A 20,028-nucleotide genomic window follows, 5' to 3' on the forward strand; every position below is an offset into this window, starting at 1 on the left:
TTGGTCATAATGAATTGAACCTGGTAAAAGTGATGGGCAGTCACTTCTATTATCATGTTACATGAGATTGTAACTTCCGTTTCCTAGCAAACCCTCTTTCTTGCTGCCTCTGATGAACAAGTTTCCACGTTATGAGCTGCCACGTTGGAGAGGCCCATGTGTGAAGGAACAGGTGGCCTCTGGTTGACAGCCAGGAAGGAACAGGTGCCCTCAGTCCCTCAGTCCACAGCCACCTAAGTGAGCGGGGAAGCACATCCTGCCTGACCTGAGTCTTCAGATGAGACTCCAGCCCCAGCCAACACTTTGATTGCAGCTTTTGAGAGATGTTGAGCAGAAGGTCCAGCTTAGCTGTGCCCAGATTCCTGACCAACAGAAACTGTGAGATAAATCATGTGTCTTGTTTCAAGGTGCTGCATTCGTGGTGATTTGTCACATAGCAGTAGATGGCTATTACACCGTCTCTTTGAATTTGTTTAAAAAATTAACATTGAAAAAATTACATTCACTGTAGACATTCTTATTCATAGCAGATTGAAGTGTTTTAGTTAAATGAATGTATGCATTATTGTGTCTTAACACTAAGAGCCATATAGGCATTATCCAGAGCTTTGTGTCAAATGTTTCAAAAGATTACAATCTGGTTTTAGCACCATCAGGGTCAGAAATGAGATCTTAATTTAAGCAACTCACTTTATTCTTTAATCCATTCATTCAAAATACTTAGTTTATCTCAAAAATTTGACCTTGGTCTTATCATAGTTGTCAATTAGAGTCCCTGACTGCATTCTTGTATCAAATTTGGACAAAGGAAAATTACCTCTCTGTTGTGCTTTTGAAAACACACATTTGTGTATGCTGCACACACACAGCTGCTAGCAGGTGCTTTCACTGTATGTCATGATGTCATGTGAAAATCTAAAGTGTTAGAACTCACTAATTAGTAATGAATTCCCTGAATAAGTTCTTACCTGGAATCTTGGAATTCTTACCAAGAAAACTGAATTGATTTTGAAAGGTGATTTAAAGGGAGTTGATTAGACAGTAATGGATAAGACCAAGAAATGTTTAGGACCAAATACCTGAGCTGGACATAGGCAGGACGTCAGAATGAATAGGAAAATATGCAAAACAAAATGAAACAAAAAACACAGCCACTAACAACAGCAAAACCCCTCCCAGACGTTGTTTCAATTTAGGGAAACAATCACTTTACATCTGTTTGATATAAAACACATTTAAACAGGTCCTTGATTAGTTGCATGCCAGTACTTCTCACACTTGGATTTGCATAAAGTCACCTGGGAATTTGTTAAAGTGCAGCTTCTGACTCAGTAGGTCTGGGGCGGGCTTCCTAAGCTCGCAGGTGATGGTGATGTTGCTGGTCCGTTGCCACACCTTGAGGACGGAGGTGGAGGCCCAGCCCAACCCCCTGTGCCCAAGTACGGCCTGCATAATGCTGCTCTCTCGTCATCCTCACCTTCTCCCTCAGCCTCCATTTCCAGGTACTTCTGCTCCAAATGGGTTGTCAGTCACTTACCAGGCTGTCTCACCTTTAGGCTCTTTGACTAGGAAAATTAAAAACAAAACAAAACAACAAGCAATAAGCCACCAGACCCTTAAGTGGTTTTTAAATGCCCTGATTGTGTATCAGGTTGCTTTAGGGATGGTCCTTACCACATCTAGACTTCCACAGTTAGAGCTGCCAGCACAGTGCTTTCCGGAGTCTAAAGAGAGAAGCTGGGGCCAGACGTTTGCTCTGCCCCGGAAGGGAGGCATCATCGTGAGCATTCTCAGGCCCTTGTAGGTGTCAGTCAGCTAATGCCTATGCCCTGTCCTTGGGGTAATTCTGGACTTCGGTGAAATAATTTAATGCAAATGTTTTTAAGAATTCGCTTTCCTAATATAAAAGTCTGCCCTTCTGAGGGGTGGGGGAGGTATAAGTTTACAAAAGATCCCTCCATCTAGTACTAAGTCTTACCAGCCTCAAATATCTTAAATTCAGCCTTGATTAAAATTAAGATGAGGCCAAACACCACAGACTTCTGTAGCAGGAACTTTAAGAGGCTCCAGGTGCTTTTGAGAACGCAGAACCCTGAGTCATCAGGTTGCCTTTATTAGATAGATAAGGTAGATGGAACAGTGACATGGAGCTGTCATTCATTTTAGGTCAAATCTGTTTATTTTGTACCTTGTCATCATAAAATGGAGATTCTTTCTGAGATTTTACTTAGTAAACCAGTAAAAATGAAAGATTTATAATACCTCCAAGGACAACTTTTCGAGACTATGACTATTTGTGATAGGCAACTATAACTGTTAAAAGGTTCACTGTAGAAAACCTTCTAAATTCTGGTTGTTGTAGCAGATTGATTTATGCCCCAACTTTGGGGTGACAGTCATCTCCCTGATTAATTTAGCCAGTTTAAACAGCTTTGCAAACTGCCTCAGAAACATAGCTAAAAGCATTCATCAGTGCAAAATGGTTATTATTAAAGTAAAATAAATGAACAGTGCCAACAATTAACTTTAAAACTCAAATCAGAATCTCAGTTTTTTTCATGACACCAACCTTGAGCTCTTGAAGAAGTTTTGCTGACTCCTTCCTGGCCCTTTATCTTTAAGTCGGATCTGTGTAACAAATGACCCAGAAACTTGGCAGCTTGAGAAAACTAATGTGCATTATCTATCTCCCAGTTCCATCAGGCATCTGGGTGCAGCCTAGCTGGGTCCTTCTGCTGCAGGGCCTCATGAGGGTTCCGTCAAGGTGTCACCTGGGGTGTGGTCTCATCCAAAAGCTCACCTAGGGCGAATCCTCTTCCAAGTTTACTCCCATGCTTGTTGGCAGAATTTGGTTTCTTTCAGGTTGTTGCATGGGGGGGCGGGGGGCTCTGTTCTTCACAGGCTGTTGGCCAGAGCCCTCCCTCAGTTCCTTGCCGTGTTGGCCTTTCCAGGAGGCTACTCATCATGACAGCCTGTTCCCTCCAGGAGAAGGGCTCCGAGAGAGAGTGAGGGAGAGTGAGCAAGGTGAAAGTCAGGGTATTTTTTTTAGCCTTCTCTCTCTCTTTTTTCAAAACCACTGTATTGAGATATGATGACATGAAATGCTGTACATATATAATGTGTACAACTCAGTGAGTTTGGGGATAAGTACAGACCTGTGAAACCATCACTACCATCAACATCTATCATAAACATCCATCTCCTCCTAAAGTTTCTTCCCGCCCCCTTTATTGTTGTTGTGTGTGTGTGTGTGTGTGTGTGTGATAGGAACACTTAAGATCTACCTTCTTAGCAAATTTTAAGTGTCCAATACAGTATTGTTAGCTATAGGCACCATCCTGTATAGTAGATCTCCAGCGCTTATCTTGCATAATTGAAACTTTGATCCTCCCCTCCCCATTTCCCCTACCTACCCCCCAGCCCCTGGAAACCATCGTTCTACTGTCTGCTTCTATGAGTTTGACTGTTTGGATTCTGCATACAAGCTGAGGATCAGGCAGTATTTGTCTGTCTGCGACTGGCTTATTGCAGGCAGCTTAGTGTCCCCAGGTTCATCCATTTCGTCCCAAATGGCAGGATTTCCTTTTTTTAAATCTGTTGTATGTATATACCACCTTTTCTTTATCCCTTCATCCACTGAGGAACATTTAGGTTGTTTCCATATCTTGGTCTAGCCAGTCTCTGAAGGCACATCCCATAACTGTATTCTGCTTATTAGAAGCAGTCCAGCCCACACTCGAGGGGAGGGGATCACACAGGATGTGAGTATCAGGACTCAGGGGTCTTGCGGGGGCGTTTTGGAGTCTTTCTGCCACATGTAGTAAGGGCTCAATGAGTGTGAGTCAGATCCGTTGCAGTGCTGGATCGCTGTCCTTGGCACTGAGATGCACACAACAGGGTTTCATTGCAGTCCTTGTTCAGGGTGAGTTTAGGTAGGTTGTGATTTGACGGAACAGCTAGCATTTTAAGCTGTAGTTCAAGAACTGGCAGGTTAACACACATACATAATTTATTCTGGAAAGTACGGATGGGTAATTTTGTTTGTTTACATGCTTGTCTTCTTAAGTTCTGGAAGAGGAATTAAGGAAAGGAGGCCTAAAGCCTGAGATCCATTCTGAGATGATAGTAAGCTAGGCATGGTGGGTGGGAGGGTGGTCGTGGAATTTTAAAAGCTTATGTGCTACATCTAGATCTCAGCTTAAATGACCCCACCTCAGAGAGGCCTTCCCTGTGCATCCAATTTAAATTAACCATTGCTTTCGCCGTAATCCTCGCAGAGCCCTTAGCACCCTCGGCTCTGTTCTCTGCGAATTTCCTTGTTTGCTCTCTCTCCCTCTGTGAGAACTAAGCCCCCGAGAGCCAAGACCTCACCTGTCTTGGTCCACTTGTGTGTCATCAGCACCTCGCACGGGGCCCGGCAAACAGTAGGCTTTCGGTAAATACTGAATAAATGAGTGAAGTGAACACAAAGATGTGAAATGACTTCAAGGAGCTTTTGGGAAATTCTAGTATCTTCATGACTTCCAAAGGAAATGCCATTTATTCAGCTCACCTGCAAAATACGTTCATTTGTTAAAGAGAAGAAAACAGTCTCAAGGTTGTGGGGTAGTTAGTTTTGTCCCTGCAGCTGATGGCTGGTGTCCATGAGGCAAGTCACGTCACCTCTCTGGGCTGAGGATAAAATCTGGGCTGATGAGTGGGTGTGTTCAGACTGCTCTGTCCCCAGAGCCCACTCAGGCAGAGGAGGCTACGTGTTTTCAACACTGGTCAGCCCCTTGTGGTTTTGTCTGAAGAAAAGATTCTGTGGCCAAAGAAAAGTTTGAAACCCACGCACCCACTGATGGGCATTGCAGCTCTGTAAATGCAGACACTGGTGGCAGTGTTTTGGGCAGATCAGGGTGGAGACCCGTGGCCCTTGAAGCTTTGGCAGAACCAATAGGAAAAGCAGCCTGCTAGTTTACCTTCAGGTGACCTAAGTGCTTTCCAAGGACATAAAGAATGAAAGAGTCTCGTCCCCCCAGCCCTCCCCTGCAGCCTCACACCTCACCTGTGCCCACATCATGCTGCCTTGGAAATGTTAGCATCATTTTTTTTTTTCCATATTAAGATTTCATTTCTGGCCCCGCCTTTCCCACCAGATAGCCGGAGCTTCTGAGCTCCAAGTTTTTCTGTCACATCCCCAGAAACAGTGCAGATTGTGCCATTAAGCCTGGCGTAAACGATTTGAAAGCGCTTCACCTCGTCGTTTAAACATAACAACTTCTGACAGCTTTCAATTTGGGGTATTTTTAATTCTAATTAAAAAACTATTGAACATTAATAGCCTCTATATAGCGTGCCGTGGTGCCTCTGTGCTCCATTTTGGCCATCTGGCTTTTAAACAGACAGCTTGGTTGCATAGCTGTTAACGGCCCATGTGGTTTTTCCCTGGCGTTTGGGAATCACCAGGTCCAGGCATAATTAGTATAAATCAAAATCCTCTGGCTGATGACAGGAAAATGGTGTGTTTGAACAGCAGCTTATTAAAATGACCTACTTAATTTAAGAAAAATATTGTATCCACTCGCAGGGTAACCTGGGTGCTTTCCCTGACAGATTTTATAATATTTCTTCCTTCCTCCCTCCCTTCCTTCCTTTCATTCATTTTTTTTTTTTTTTTTTTTTAATTAAAGAAAAGGAAAGGGAATGGAAAGGCCCGTTCTACTTCATCCAAGGTGCAGACCCACAGTTCGGACTGATGAAGGCCTGGTCCACTGGGGACTGTGACAGCGGCGGCGACGAGTGGAAGCAGGAGATCCGTCTGACTGAGCAGGCCGTCCAGGCCATCAACAAGCTGAGCCCCAAGCCCAAGTTCTTTGTTCTGTGCGGGGACCTCGTCCATGCCATGCCCGGTAAGACTGGGGTCGTCATTGTGACCTTGTCTTCTCCCCACAGCCAGAAGAAAATCATTTGTCTTAAAAGACGACTCTATTCAGTAACGGCTCATTCTTTCTCTTCACGACGGTTGCAGTATCATCAAACATCAGAAAATACACGCTCATTTTATTTTTAGAATTTGGCAAGATTAATCACAGTAATTAGGCAGAGCTACAGTTCTTATGGTCTGAGCTTACTATGAAAAATGGAACAGTTTCCTATGTGTCACCTTTCTTCATTTCCAGGGGGCAAACTTGAACTACTTTCAGATCCCATATCCATAAACGTGATCTTCTCCTTCCGTTTCCCTTCTTCTTGTGCTTTTATTTCTCCTGTATTTGTTAGTGCTTTTTCAGTTTCAGATGACAATCTAACTTGAACTAGATTAATTTTTTTTTAAAGTTTGTGTTACCCTATGGGACTGTAAAGTCCAAGGGCAGATTTGGGCTTCGGGTATGGCCGGATCCAGGGGCTCAGAGGTTGCTGTCAGGGCTTGGTCTCTTCCTCGCTCAGCCTTGCTTTCCTCTGGGTTGAATTTATTCTCATGCAGGCTCTTTCCAGGTAGTGGCTCCAGGGAGCTTTAGGTTTATGTCCTTCTTACTGAAACCACAACAGAAAGAAAGTGCCTTATTCTTTTTTTAAAAAATAATTAATTTATTTTTGGCTGCACTGGGTCTTTGTTGCTGTGCACGGGCTTTCTCTAGTTGTGGCGAGTGGGGGCTACTCTTCATTGCAGTGTGCAGGCTTTTCATTGTGGCTTCTCTTGTTGCGGAGCATGGGCTCCAGGCACGCGGGCTTCAGTAGTTGTGGCACACGGGCTCAGTAGTAGTGGCTGGCGGGCTCTAGAGTGCAGGCTCAGTAGCTGTGGCCCACGGGCTTAGTTGCTCTGCGGCATGTGGGATCTTCCCGGACCAGGGCTCGAACCCGTGTCTCCTGCATTGGCAGGCGGATTCTTAACCACTGCACCACCAGGGAAGCCCCTGAAAGTGCCTTATTCTTAGTGGTCCAATCAGAGTTACAGACCAGCACCCATCCAGCTCACATAGCCCCATGAAGCCGGGGTGTGGGGTCAGCCCCCCTGCAGCCAAGTGGTCAGAAGAACAGGATGGTTCCCCTGAAGAAAAGTGAGATATAGGAACGGGAACATAACAGGTCCTTTTTAGAACTCGCTTCCTTTATTTATTCCCCTTTCCTTTGATATCCTTCTCTCCCAGGCAAAGATAAAGCCCAGCGAGCAAGTATAAGAAAGTGGAAACCGCCCCTGCCCATCTGGGAGGCAGAGCAGGCACCCAAGACCACTCTTGTCTGTGTCTTGGTCTCTGCTTAGTGGACAGAGATGACCCAAAGACCATTGCAGAAAACACTCTAGTTGCTATGGGTGTTTGTTTTTGGCTAACGTTACCTTGTAAACCAAGACTCTTGAGTCCTGCTATGATTTCTAATGTCTTTAGAAGACAAGGCACTCTGCAGGAAGCCTGGGTACATTAATTCCTCCCCTCCAGGACTCACTTGTCTGGTAACCTACCTATCTAGAACAATCCCAGAGTGAACGTGTGAGGATGGAGAAGGGGCTGCTCAGAATGGCTCTCCTTGAAGTCTAGGGAGTATGGCCAGCAGGGAGAACCCTCAGATTCCAAATTTACTGCTTTTCTGTCCAGTGTTTTTTTTTTTTTTCCTTTGAAAATAGAATATTATGAGACTCACTAGAATTACATAACATGTTCTTGTAGATGTTTACTGACTTGTTCTGAATTATGTTAATGTATTCAGTCATATTTCAAAATAAGGTTTAAAATTAAAGCATTCCGTGTGATTACACTGCTTCTTAAATAAAGTGTACTGAACATAAGTAAATTAAAAGATAGAGTTTTTGTGATCAACCCTACCAGTTGGTCAGAAGACCTCGAAAATGTGAACTAGCAAACTTTTGAGAACTTGTTTTATATTCATTGTGACCTGAACAGAATTCTGAAGATTTGGACTGTTTTGTGGGATTGTAACTGACCCAGTGAAAGGATTGTAACTGTTTTGAATATTGTGGTCTGAGGTTTAAACAAAACATTTTGAATCTAGTTACCATTTTTTTGCATTTAATTGCATTTTTTAAATATGCAATTAGTGGCTTCCCCCTCATTTAGCTCATATGCAGGGGCAGACATTAGAAAAGTAATTATTTGCTTTGACTGCTTAGCACATTGTTAATTATCAAATGCATATATTAATAGGCAGATAAAATCGGAGAGCATACTTTTAATTCCACCATAAATAATATCTTGGGCCAAGTAGTTTTAAGTTCAAATTGGAGAAAAAGAACTTTACAAGTAATGCTTTTGTTAATGGAAGTCCGAATATGCTTTTCTATTATAAGTGTCCATCATAATATTCGTTCATCTACAAACATTTATTGTGTGCAAACTAAGTGTCAGTTACAGATGCTGTGGATACGATAGTTAGAAATGAGAGACCAGCCCTTCCACGGAGCTTAGAGTCTGGTAAGGGAAGTGTAAAACCCAGGATGGTTAAGGGGTGCTGTTGGTGCCAAGGCCTGCAGGAAAAAGCCTGAGAAATGCAGGACAAGGCCCATTTAGTTTTGAAACATATGCAGTTTTCATTCTGCAGGCGTCTTTTGAGTTATCTTGGTATTTTCTTATTTTATAAAGCGTCTCTGTGGGATAAACCACATTATAAGTAGCAAATGAAGACTTGTACAAATACTGAGACCATTGATTTTCAATCCTTCACTCTTGAGCCCAGGATGACTTTCTTCAGTCCTCCTGATGTTGAGGCATCGACCCACTGATGCTGTCCCCAGGAGCCTTATTAGGTTTCGACAATTACATGAGAGGCTGGAATGTGATGATACAGTTAGAGAGCAGGAGAGTCCCTTTAGCCTTTGGAATGGGTTGGTGTGTCTGTCCCTGTTTGGTAGCAAGGGCTATAACCAAACAAAACAGATAAAGCGGGAGGAATTCTTCCCTTGATACAGAGTCTCCTTGAAGAGTTCTTTGTTTACTGACCTCCACTGGAGCAGCTGTTACATGATGTTTCAGTTGATTCAGCCCCAGGAAGTCCTCTGTTACATAAAGTGAGGTAAGCCTGCGTTAGCATTATTTCAATAGGTGGTGTATTAGTTTCCTATGGCTGCTGTAAACTATTACTATAGACTTAGTGGTCTAAAACAACACATTTATTCTCTTATAGTTCTGGAGGACAGAGTATAAAATGGGTGTGCAGGGCTGCATCCTTTCTGGGAGGTTCCAGCTTCTAGAGGCTGTGCACATGTCCTGGGTCAAGGCCCCTTCCTCTGTCTTCAAAGCCAGCAACATAGCATCTTCTCGCCTCACTGATCTTTGATTCACCCTCTCATATTCTCTTACTCTTATCCTCCTGCTTCCCTCTTATCAACACCCTTGTGATCATGTTGGCCTGTTCAGATAGCCCAGGATAATCTCTTCATCTCAAAATCCTTAACTTTATCACATCTGCAAATTCCCTTTTGCCTTGTAAGGTAACATATTCATAGATTTGGGGGACTGGTATGTGGACATCTTTGGGGGACCATTATTCAGCCAACCACAGATTGGCAAAGGATGAATTCGGGGTCTGTTATGTGCCAGGAACTGTGCTGCTAACTCACTCATTATGGGCTTGAAAAAGTGTCATTGTTATTTCCATTCTCCCAGGGTCACTTAGCTTGTAAGTGGTGGAGTCAGGATCTTACTCAGGTTCGTCTGTTTCCAAACTTAATGCACTTCTGCTGCAGCCTTGCTACTCAAAGGCTGGTCCTCAGAGCTGTATCCAGGAGCTTGTTTGAAATGTAGGATTTCTGCCCCACCCAGACCTAATGAGACATAATCAGCAGCTCAACAAGATCCGCAGATGAATCTTATGGACAATTAAGTCTGAGAAGCACTTAATAGACTGATACGCACAGTGCCTGGGTGTTTGGCTTCTCTGTGTACTACGTACCATTTTGTGTGTGTGCAAGTGGTTTGTGAAAATTCACTTTAGCTCTTAAAGATAATGGTGCTCAGCTTCAAAGGGAAATGCTTTAAGTTTGTAGGTTTTTATTTTGCTTTCTAAACAACAGTTTGAATAACTAAAGCCAAATGACCTCTGCTATGCAGGGCTTCCCAAACAGAACCTGACAGAAATATTCAGGAAAGCAGCCACACCTATATGCTTTAAAAGTATCTTTATGCAGAAAGGTCAGGAGGGCTAGCGCTGGTTCTTTGGGTCCTGTCTGTGTGCATGGTCCCTTATCTGCCATTCCAAAGTTCACAAAGCTCTGAACACCTAAACGTTTTTTGCTTAAGTTTGGAACTAACTCAGTTGGCAACAAAACTGACCTGAACTGACATGAAGCTATTTATAGTCTCTATTTATCCTACTTAGAACATTCATATATTTTGCTAGTGAAATATTACCGTGTTCCATGATGGGGTGGTGCCTGAGACCCAGCTGGAGGCATTATTTAATATGTGCCCTCTGCCTGGTATTGCTATTTTTAAGTTTGAAAAACTCCAGATTTCAAACCAGATCTGGCCCAAAGCATTTTGGATAAGAACACATGAATCTGCCGTGTTGATCATTTGGAATTTATAGATGAAGAAACCTTTCATCACCAGAAGCAGAAGGCTCTTCCTTCCTTCCCATTTAATGTCACACCCCCAAGTTCACTTGTGTACACCCATTGCACCGTGGCCACATTTTAGTTTCAAAGTTAAAAATGTTCCCAGGCATCTTATATTTGAATTTTGGGGACCATTCCTGTTGGGACCAAAGTGACTGAATATGAAAATGGAGTTGCGTTCAGAAATCATTCTGACAAATTGCAAGAGAGGGTATGTACACAAAGGTGATGTTTGCTACAGATAAGTGCAGACTAATCAATCCACTTAGGTGGAAGAATCTTCACTTCAGGGTAGAGAAGGACTGGGCTTCTGCAGATATGGCCGCAAAAGGCTGGAGATTAAGGGGATTAGTGGCATGGTGTTTAGGATGGGAGACGCTCTGGGAATGTAAAGCAGAACTGCTGAATTGTGGTTTTCCTGCAAGACCCAAGCGAGAGCTGAAAGGTTCTATTTCATCTAGTTTGGTAGCCCCTCACCTTAAATTAGATGTGAAGGGCTAGGCCAAGGTCCAGATAAGAGTAGCCCTGGCTAAATGGCCATCAGGCTCTTCCCCACTTAGATTTCTAATTCTATGATGAATGGGTAGAATTGGGAAATAAAGCAAGATGGAATGCTTTGGTACGCTGGGCTTCAGGCAGAGAATAAGCCATTTGTCCTTCTGTGTTCACACAATCCAGGAAGGTTGGTGTTTATTTTTCCCCAGCTGGGCAGGCACAAACATGTGAACGTAATTCTGGTACAAGACAGACTATGATAAGCAAAGCCTCAGAGGCACACTTTTGAAAACCAAAGCCAGGATTAAGGCTGTGGCCAGGAAAAGGCCTTATGTCTGCCCTCCAGCCTCTATGATTCACCCTCCCCCAAGCTGAATTCTAAGTTCCTAAAGGGCAGCGAGTGTGTGTATCTGTGTTGGTGTGTGTTTACATCAAGCGTCCAGCACTGTGGGTATGTGAACGGTGTGAATGAATGCAGGTCAAGTGAATCACTGTTATGTTTCCCGGGGTCCTTAGCAAGTAGCTGGCATATGGTAGGCCCCCAGTACAAATTTCTGGATTAGATGAGTAATCAATTCATTTATTTAACAAATCTCTGTTGAGTGCTTACTCTGAGCCAGGCACTGTTCCAGATGCCTGTGCTACATAAGTGAATAGAAGAGATCAAAACCTGTGCTTGACCTAGAAATAAGGAATAGGGATGCATGGAAACATGAAAGTATTATTTTTTGTCATTCTTATCTTTTGTAGGATTCAAACTCGTGTAGCTATGGATCTGTTTTGTTATTTTATTAGCTTTTTAAATTATACGAGTAATATGTGAATACCTTCTCTTTGTGAAGATTTAAAATCTGTATCTAGAATAAACCGTAACCCCCAACCAGGTCCATCCCTTGGGGTCACCATAGTTAAAAGTATGTGTGTTGGTGAGCAACCTGGTCTTACATAAGTGTCATCATTCTGCGCACACTGTTCTGTGCCTCGCTTTTCCCCCTTGCATCCATCTGGAAAACGCTTTTACGTTGATACACAGAGGTTTATGTCAGGCTTTTAATAACTGCGGTGAGTTCCGTGGGTTGGAATCTCCTAATTGATTAGTCCTCTCTCCTCACCATCACTAGGAGTGATAATCTAAACAGTACCACTAGCAGAGGTTCTTCTTGTGTACTCAGGTCAGCTTTTCTTTAGGCTTGAAGTCAAAATGGGTTGGCTGGTTCGGGACCTGCTCTAGCACTTGGAGGGAGTGAACACCAGGCGGTTCGCTCTGCAGTTCCCAGGAGGACCCCTCTCAGGGACTGGCTGCACTTTCCTTCTGTACCATCTCTGCTGTGCAGCAGCATCTCTGCCTGCGCTGCCCACCACACCCTAGGTACTCAGAAAGTTTCCACTGAACGGAAACCCTTTTGTCCCTATTAACAGGATTTGTTCCTGTTGTTGTTGTTGTTTTTAAAAGCAGCTCAGTTAACTCCTGTTCAATTCCTTGGCTGTATAATTAGCCTTGCATTGTTATTTTTAAGTGCATATTCCAGGCTCCAAGAAATGCCATGATTTAAAGACAATTTACCACACAGCTTAACATACAGAAACATTAAAGGGGGGTTCTGTGGGTGCAAGAAAGTGACCCGCCTTGGTTGAAATATCACCAGGCCCTGGACTGGGCCGGGCTGCTGTCTTCAGCTCTTCCAGCAGGTTGTGTGCGGGCCGAATGTTGAGCCGTGGTGACCCGGAGCAATCAGCCAGCCCCGGGCTTCCGGGCTCCTTCACATGCATTATAAGCGCTGTTGAAGCATCCAGGCGATCAGGAACAATCAATGCCTCCCTTCTGCTGGGGCTGATTGAAAGTGGTTTGAACTAATTTACCTGATATTACTAATTAGGGAACTGAGCGTTACTTGCAGAGTTGTTTCTTTTTTGTTCTTGTTGTTCATGGAGAGAGGATTTTTTATTGAGATACAGTTGACATACAACATTATATTAGTTTCAGGTGTATAACATAGTGATTCAATATTTGTATATACTGTGAAAGGATCACAGTAAGTCTAGTTACCATCTGTCACAATACATAGTTACAAATTTTTCTTGTGACTTTTTTAACATCTTTATTGGAGTATAATTGCTTTACAATGGTGTGTTAGTTTCTGCTTTATAACAAAGTGAATCAGCTATACGTATACATATATCCCCATATCTCCTCCCTCTTGCATCTCCCTCCCCCCCTCCCTATCCCACCCCTCTAGGTGGTCACAAAGCACCGAGCTGATCTCCCTGTGCTATGCGGCTGCTTCCCACTAGCTATCTGTTTTACATTTGGTAGTGTATATATGTCCATGCCACTGTTTCTGATGTGTGTGGTCTGAAGCAGCACTGCTGGGAGCGGTGATCGCCCTCCTGCCCCCGCCAGCATCTGCCACGTGGCCTCATGGCAGAGGCCCTGTGCCCGCTGCTGGGCATCTCAGCTTGTTCTGTGCCCAGACCCCTGTGGCAGCTTGCTGAAGCCTCTGGACCACCTCTCATAATAATGTTTCTAAATGCATAAAATAAAATGCATGGGGTTTCTCAGAAACCAATTATATTGAAATATAGTCATCAAAATATTTTAAAATTTATTTGATAGAGTAAAATGCATGCCTCTTTGTTGATCTATTGTTATATAATACAGTCTAACAGCAAGGCTAATAACTACTGTATTTTCAAAGTGGTGCTTGAGCTTAAGCAACGTTGTGAGGTATTGCAACAACTGTAATGGAATATGAAAAATCCTCGTGATTTCTGTTGGTGGACAGAATCACAGGAGCGTGAATACCTCTGTGGCTTTCTGCCTAACTTCATAGTAGAGGGAAATGCTAAATGTCAGTTATAGGTCAGTGAAAATGTAGGCTTTTTCCCCATCTAGGTTCACAGATCCCCGTGGACTCCAGGTTAAGAGCCCTTATCCATGTGCACATGCGGATATACTCTTGTTTGACCAGTCAGAGCTTTCTCTTCATAGTCAATGTATGGATATTATAATTGCCCACAGTATAAACTCAATGGCAGAAACTCTACCTTGAATTAAAGGCTAAAACGCTTCTTAATTGTAGCTAGGAAAATGTGGACCTCTGATTATTCCCTGAAAAGAAATGAGCTGAGTAACAGGAGCTAGTTAACAATTGTCTTTTGTAAATTTATTTACTTTATTTATTTATTTTTGGCTGCGTTGGGTCTTCGTTGCTGCGCGCGGGCTTTCTCTAGTGGTGAGCCGGGGCTACTCTTCGTTGCGGTGCGCGGGCTTCTCATTGCGGTAGCTTCTATTGTTGGGGAGCACGGGCTCTAGGCACATGGGCTCAGTAGTTGTGGCTCATGGGCTCTAGAGCGCAGGCTCAGTAGTTGTGGCGCACAGGCTTAGTTGCTCCGCGGCATGTGGGATCTTCCCAGACCAGGGCTCGAACACCTGTCCCCTGCATTGGTAGGCGGATTGTTAACCACTGCGCCACCAGAGAAGTCCCTCCTGTCAGTACATTTAAAACTATTAGGCATTCTATCAGTTTCAGCGTCTTGAAGAAATTTCTCCTAGAGCCCTCTGTTTCCTGGCTCATTATTGTCTAAGCCTAACAGCTGTCATATTGGCATTTCCATCCCTGTTCTAGGGACTGACAACCTCTCTCAGGTTGGATCCCCGTTTCTTCGCTTTGTAGCAGACCATGATTGTAGAGGCCATTAGGCAAAGAAACTGTGGCAGTCTGCTCCGCGACCCCGGCCAGCCCTCTGAGTGGCGCAGGCCACTGAGCAGAACAGCTAGGGAGCTCACTTCCACCCTCCCCCACATCCTGGGGGGTTTCCTGGAGGCGGCAGAGGGATGCTACAGAAGCTTGCAGAGTCCCTGGCAAACCAATACAGTGTAGACAAAACCAACGTCTTTCTAGCTTGTGCTTAGCTGATTGGAATAGTTACATCTTTCCTTTCGTTGTTTTTGCTCTGAATACTTGTTTTCTGGAATTGGGACATTTCACTTCCTTAATGGGCCTATTATCTACAGCTAAATGAAATAGGAAAAAGAAGCAGGATCCCAAAGGAGTTCAATTACCAGTTAATTGGTCAAGTGATCAGAATGTGAAATGAAAAAAATAATGAGAGGTTAGAAAAGGGAGCATATTTCAGGCCAAAACTGCTGAGGATGCCTATTTTGTAACTTCCATAATTTAGACACTCAGCTGCATGTCTGGAATTATGTATCACTCCCTTCAGTTCCTAAACAGTTTATTGGAAAACCATGGTAGATTCTTTTCAATATATGTTATTTGGGTTGTATAAAAAATGTATTATTCCTTTCTTTATGTATTATTTGGGTGAAATACTGCTGTCACAATCCATAAATATTCTTGTGAAGAGATTTTGTATTGACCTGTAAGGTGGCAGCTTTAGAAGTTTCACTTGGATAATATACTTTCCTTAATCTTTTTTTTTCCCAAAAAATATTAAATTTTATATCATACCAAAAGCTCCTATAGTGTCAGTTTATTTTATTAATTGTATCCTAAGTTGGTTCACTGTACAGATTCAACAGTGATTTGCTATAAATGTCTGGGAGCAGCCAGTGTAATAAGTTGTAGCTGTTAGATGCAAAGTTAAATGAATCTTGTTTAATATCATGTATAATTTAAAAACCAGTAGAACCAGATTAAACTTGATCTGCTAGCTATGTGCTGCCGAATCACCACGTGAGTAACGTTTATGCTTGCAAAGATTTAGATCAAATGAAGTTACATGCCTCAATTAATTAGGAAAAGATAATGGAAAGGATTTGAGATGGAAAGGATTATGGCTCCATAAATTCTCTGGGACTAGATGAAAGTAAATGTTTTCAATTGAAGGAGTAAATCATTTTCTTAAGTTCCGCTCAAGGCTGCTTGTGCCACTGTGTCCCTAGCCCTAGTGTTTTCCAGCCAGATGTCCACCTGTTCCATCATCGCTGCTCGTGCCCTTGACTATTGGCAGTTGGAGTTAGGTAATTCGACCCTAATTCATTTACTCATTTGTTTGTCTGGTCAATAATAGCAAATAAATGTGGAGGGTCTGCTTATGTGCCTGGCACTGCTTAGCAAGAAACAAGCCCAGTGCCTGTCCTCAGGAAGCTTCCAGTTAGGGAGAGAGGAGGGAAGCAAAAATCTCTATAAATGAAATAAAGCAGCAGCCTTAGTGAGTGATTCCAGGCGTGGTGCGTGGCGCTGTGAGCAGATGCAGGATGCAGCCCTGATCGGTGGGTTAGCGAAGGCTGCCTTGAAACCGGAGTAATATTACGTAGCCTCTGCCCTGCTCATCGTTCAAAAAATCAGATTGAATCAAACAGTACTAAAAGGTATTCAGGAAGATAAAAGTCAGCGTTCCAGCCACCACTGACCTAATTCTTAGAGGAAACCCATGGTTATTAATTTTTCATGAAAAATGGCAGAAAATTGTCAAGCTTATGTACACTTGCATGTAGAGTGTTTTGTAAAAAGTACAAATGGAAGAAAAAAAGACACAGCATCTGTTTATGTCATTTCTGTTGTCTTTCTATAGCAGGAGGTATAGACATGCGTCACTCTTTTCAGTGGACAAGATACCAGCCTGTGTTTGAACTGCCCCCGACTGGGGGGCATTTATGTTGTACCCTGTGTTCTGCGGTGACCAGTGCACCTCTGTGTGCACAAGCAGCTGTTAAGGATGTGGCTCTGAAGTCAGCTTGCTCAGATTCACATCCTGGGTCCCTTGTTTACTGACTGGGTAACCTTGGGCAATTTACCTTCTCTCTCAGTAGCTGAGTTTCCTTATCTGTAAAATGCAGATAAAGATGATACTACTTGGTAGGCTTCTCATAAAGCTTAAAGTGCTCAGAACACTGTCTGGCGTTTAATACCGTCCAGTAACTACAATTACTTCCACTAGTTAGGTTTTGTTTTTGTTTTTAATAAAAGCATTATTGAGATCTAATTCCCATATCATGTAATTCACCCATCTAAGATGTGTAATTCAGTGGCTTTTTGTTTATTCACAGCATTGTGCAGACAACACCACCATCAATTTTAGAACATTTTCATCAACCCAAAAAGAAGCCTTGTTTCATACTATTAACCACTCCTCTCCATACCCCTCCACCCCATCCTCATCCCCAGCCCTAGGCAACCACTAATCTACGTTTTGTGTTTATGGATTTGCCTGTTCTAGACATTTTGTGTAAGTGGAATCATATAATATGGGATCCTTTGTGACTGGCTTCTTTCATTGAGCATGATGTTTTCAGGGTTCATCTGTATTGTAGCAGGTGTCAGTACTTCATTCCTCTTTTATGTCTGAATAATTGTAGGGATAGATTGCATTTCATTTACCTACTTTTACTTTTTGTTGTTATTCTGTGAGATGAATTCTTAGAAATAGACTGTTGAACCAAATGTTAATATTAAGGAAAGTGGAAATTTGGCCTTTGTCCTAATATATGGTCAACTAATATATTTTATTTATTTATTTATTTTTGGCTGCATCGGGTTTTCGTTGCTGTGCGTGGGCTTTCCCTAGCTGCAGCGAGCGGGGGCTACTCTTCGTTGTGGTGCACCGACTTCTCATTGCGGTGGCTTCTCTTGTTATGGAGCATGGGCTCTAGGTGCGCGGGCTTCAGTAGTTGTGGCACGTGGGCTCAGTAGTTGTGGCTCGCGGGCTCTAGAGCGCAAGCTCAGTAGTTGTGGTACACGGGCTTAGTTGCTCCGTGGCATGTGGAATCTTCCTGGACCAGGGCTCCAGCCCGTGTCCCCTGCATTGGCAGGCGATTCTTAACCACTGCACCTCCAGGGAAATCCTCAACTAATATATTTTAATTTTTATTTTTTGACTGTGACCCGTGGCTTGTGGGATCTTACTGGACCGCCAGGGAAGTCCCTATATTTTAAAATTTTTATTCCATTACTAAATAATATCCCTACCCTGGTCACTAGGTAGAAGGGAGACGATGGGGAGTGGGCCGTCTCCCTACCTTCAGGCAAACCCCAGTTTGCCATCTCAAATAGCTGAGAGCCTATTTTTTTTAATAAGATTCTTAACTCTTCATTTTTTCACAGTTTTTTTGTTGTTGTTGCGGTACGCAGTCCTCTCACTGTGGTAGCCTCTCCCGTTGCGGAGCACAGGCTCCGGACGCGCAGGCTCAGCAGCGATGGCTCACGGGCCCAGCCGCTCCGCGGCATGTGGGATCTTCCCGGCCCGGGACACGAACCCGTGTCCCCTGCATTGGCAGGCAGAGTCTCAACCACTGCGCCACCAGGGAAGCCCCACAGTTTTTATTAAGAATATTTTTGTCTGAAAATAAAACCCAAACTTTTGGGAAATAAAGAGCAAGTTTACTAAGTTTAGTTGAGTATCTGTAGCCGCCTATTATTTCTTATGTAATCACTTCAAAAAACAGTCTTCCTTGATTCCTTCCTTATCGTTAGGTCAACTCAGTGGCCACCAGCAATTGGGAAGGGCGTGTACTCTAAAGAGTAGGGCTCGTGGTAGTGCAGAGCCACTAAGGTAGCTGTATTATGATGAAAGAATAGTGCTTTTATCCCTTTTTCCAGATGAGCAAACTGTCAGGTCAGACAGCTTGCCCAGCTCCGCCTGCTGGGGAGGTGATGCTGGCGCTGAGGTCCATTCAGTAACTCTGAGCCTAGACTCCCTTTACTGGACCCTCAAGGAGTTACAGCCGTCCTAGAGTGAATTCCTTATCTGCTGCCCACCAACAGGCCAAGGCCGCATGAAACTAGGGAGAGAGGTGCTGGAGGGGGAGGACAAGTGTTCCCTCCTTGGGGGAATCTGATGACGGCCCTAGCTGTGCTTTTGGAGCCAAAACTACAAAATCTAAGATGGTCCGTCTCCATATTCCAGATGCAGCTCTGTAGTAAGGGTGGAGCCATGTTTCTGTGAGTGGAAACAAGTGCCACTTAGTCACAGTCGAGGCCATCCTGCCGGCCCTGGGCCACCGCAGCACTATCAGCTTTAGGTTACTAGGACGATGCTGCCATGAGAATTGCTCCTCTTTGTTTAATAGACCAGGGCAGCGGTACTCAAAGATGTCACATTTTAAAATTCTCCTTGTCGGTAAATTAAAAGTAGTCCCCAGAGTCCCTAATCCAGGGATCTCCAAACACTGGCACATGCTGTGGGAGCTTCGCAACACTTCTGAGCAGAACACAGTTTTGTTATTCTCAGTGACCAGGTCTGCTGCCCCGGGGCCACTGGGCCCCCAACAGCAGAAAAACAGACCATATCATTACAACAGCCCCCAGACTCCTCTGAAGATGAACGTTGCCATCAGGTCCCAAATCTTAGCATTGCCATCTTAAACTCTTTGTTCATTCCGAAACATAGAAAATGTTTCTACCTGTGAAAGGCAAATTTAACCATCAGTTATTTAGAAAAGACAGAACAAGGCACTTGCAATGGACATTTGTCCTTTGTCTTGACCTTCCACTACTTTGAACTGCACTTTTCCTCCGGTGTGTGTCTTGGAGGGAGGCAGAAACCACCTGCTGTGACTGAAGCCAGGTGCCCTGTTGCTCTTTCCAGCCTCCCGTGCAGCTAGGACTCAGGCTTGTGACCCCGTCCCAACCACCCAGACCCCCCTGAAGCAGATTTTGAATCTTCAGCTGTTGACACAGAGGGGGCAGGATCTGTCCCGGTGAAGGGGTTGGCAGCTGCGTCTACCTTCAGGGGGCAGCAGTGGGCGGGGTCCCAGCATTATTCACATCCAGCATCACGATCAACCGTGTCAGTGGGCAGCCTGGGAGCGTCTGTGCCCAGGCCAGCGCTTCTCCCTGGAAGCATTTTTTTTTTTTTTTTTTCCTGGAAGCATTTTTGAATGTGATTGGAGGTGCTGCCTTCTTAGCCTCGAGACCTGGTTTTCCAGCTCTCTGTAAGACTCCCAGCTACCTGATATCCTTTATAAATTGCTTCTCTATTCAGACTAGCCAGAGTCAGTTGTGTGCAACAAAGAACCTGAC

The 20,028-nt window shown here is 43.9% G+C and overlaps 1 protein-coding gene across 5 annotated transcripts in view; it reads left to right on the forward strand.

Annotated features, from left to right (window-relative positions):
* The window catches only part of CPPED1 (calcineurin like phosphoesterase domain containing 1), a 114,080-nt gene that overhangs the window by 18,276 nt on the left and 75,776 nt on the right, over window positions 1-20,028 (forward strand). For all 5 annotated transcript variants that reach the window (XM_019928685.3, XM_033839852.2, XM_033839854.2 and 2 more), the window contains exon 2: window positions 5,673-5,891. In XM_019928685.3, the coding sequence (XP_019784244.1) occupies window positions 5,673-5,891 (219 nt within the window). The remainder of the gene's footprint in view (window positions 1-5,672; window positions 5,892-20,028) is intronic.

This window comes from Tursiops truncatus, chromosome 15 (genome assembly GCF_011762595.2).
Source record: "Tursiops truncatus isolate mTurTru1 chromosome 15, mTurTru1.mat.Y, whole genome shotgun sequence".
Lineage (NCBI taxonomy): Eukaryota > Metazoa > Chordata > Mammalia > Artiodactyla > Delphinidae > Tursiops > Tursiops truncatus.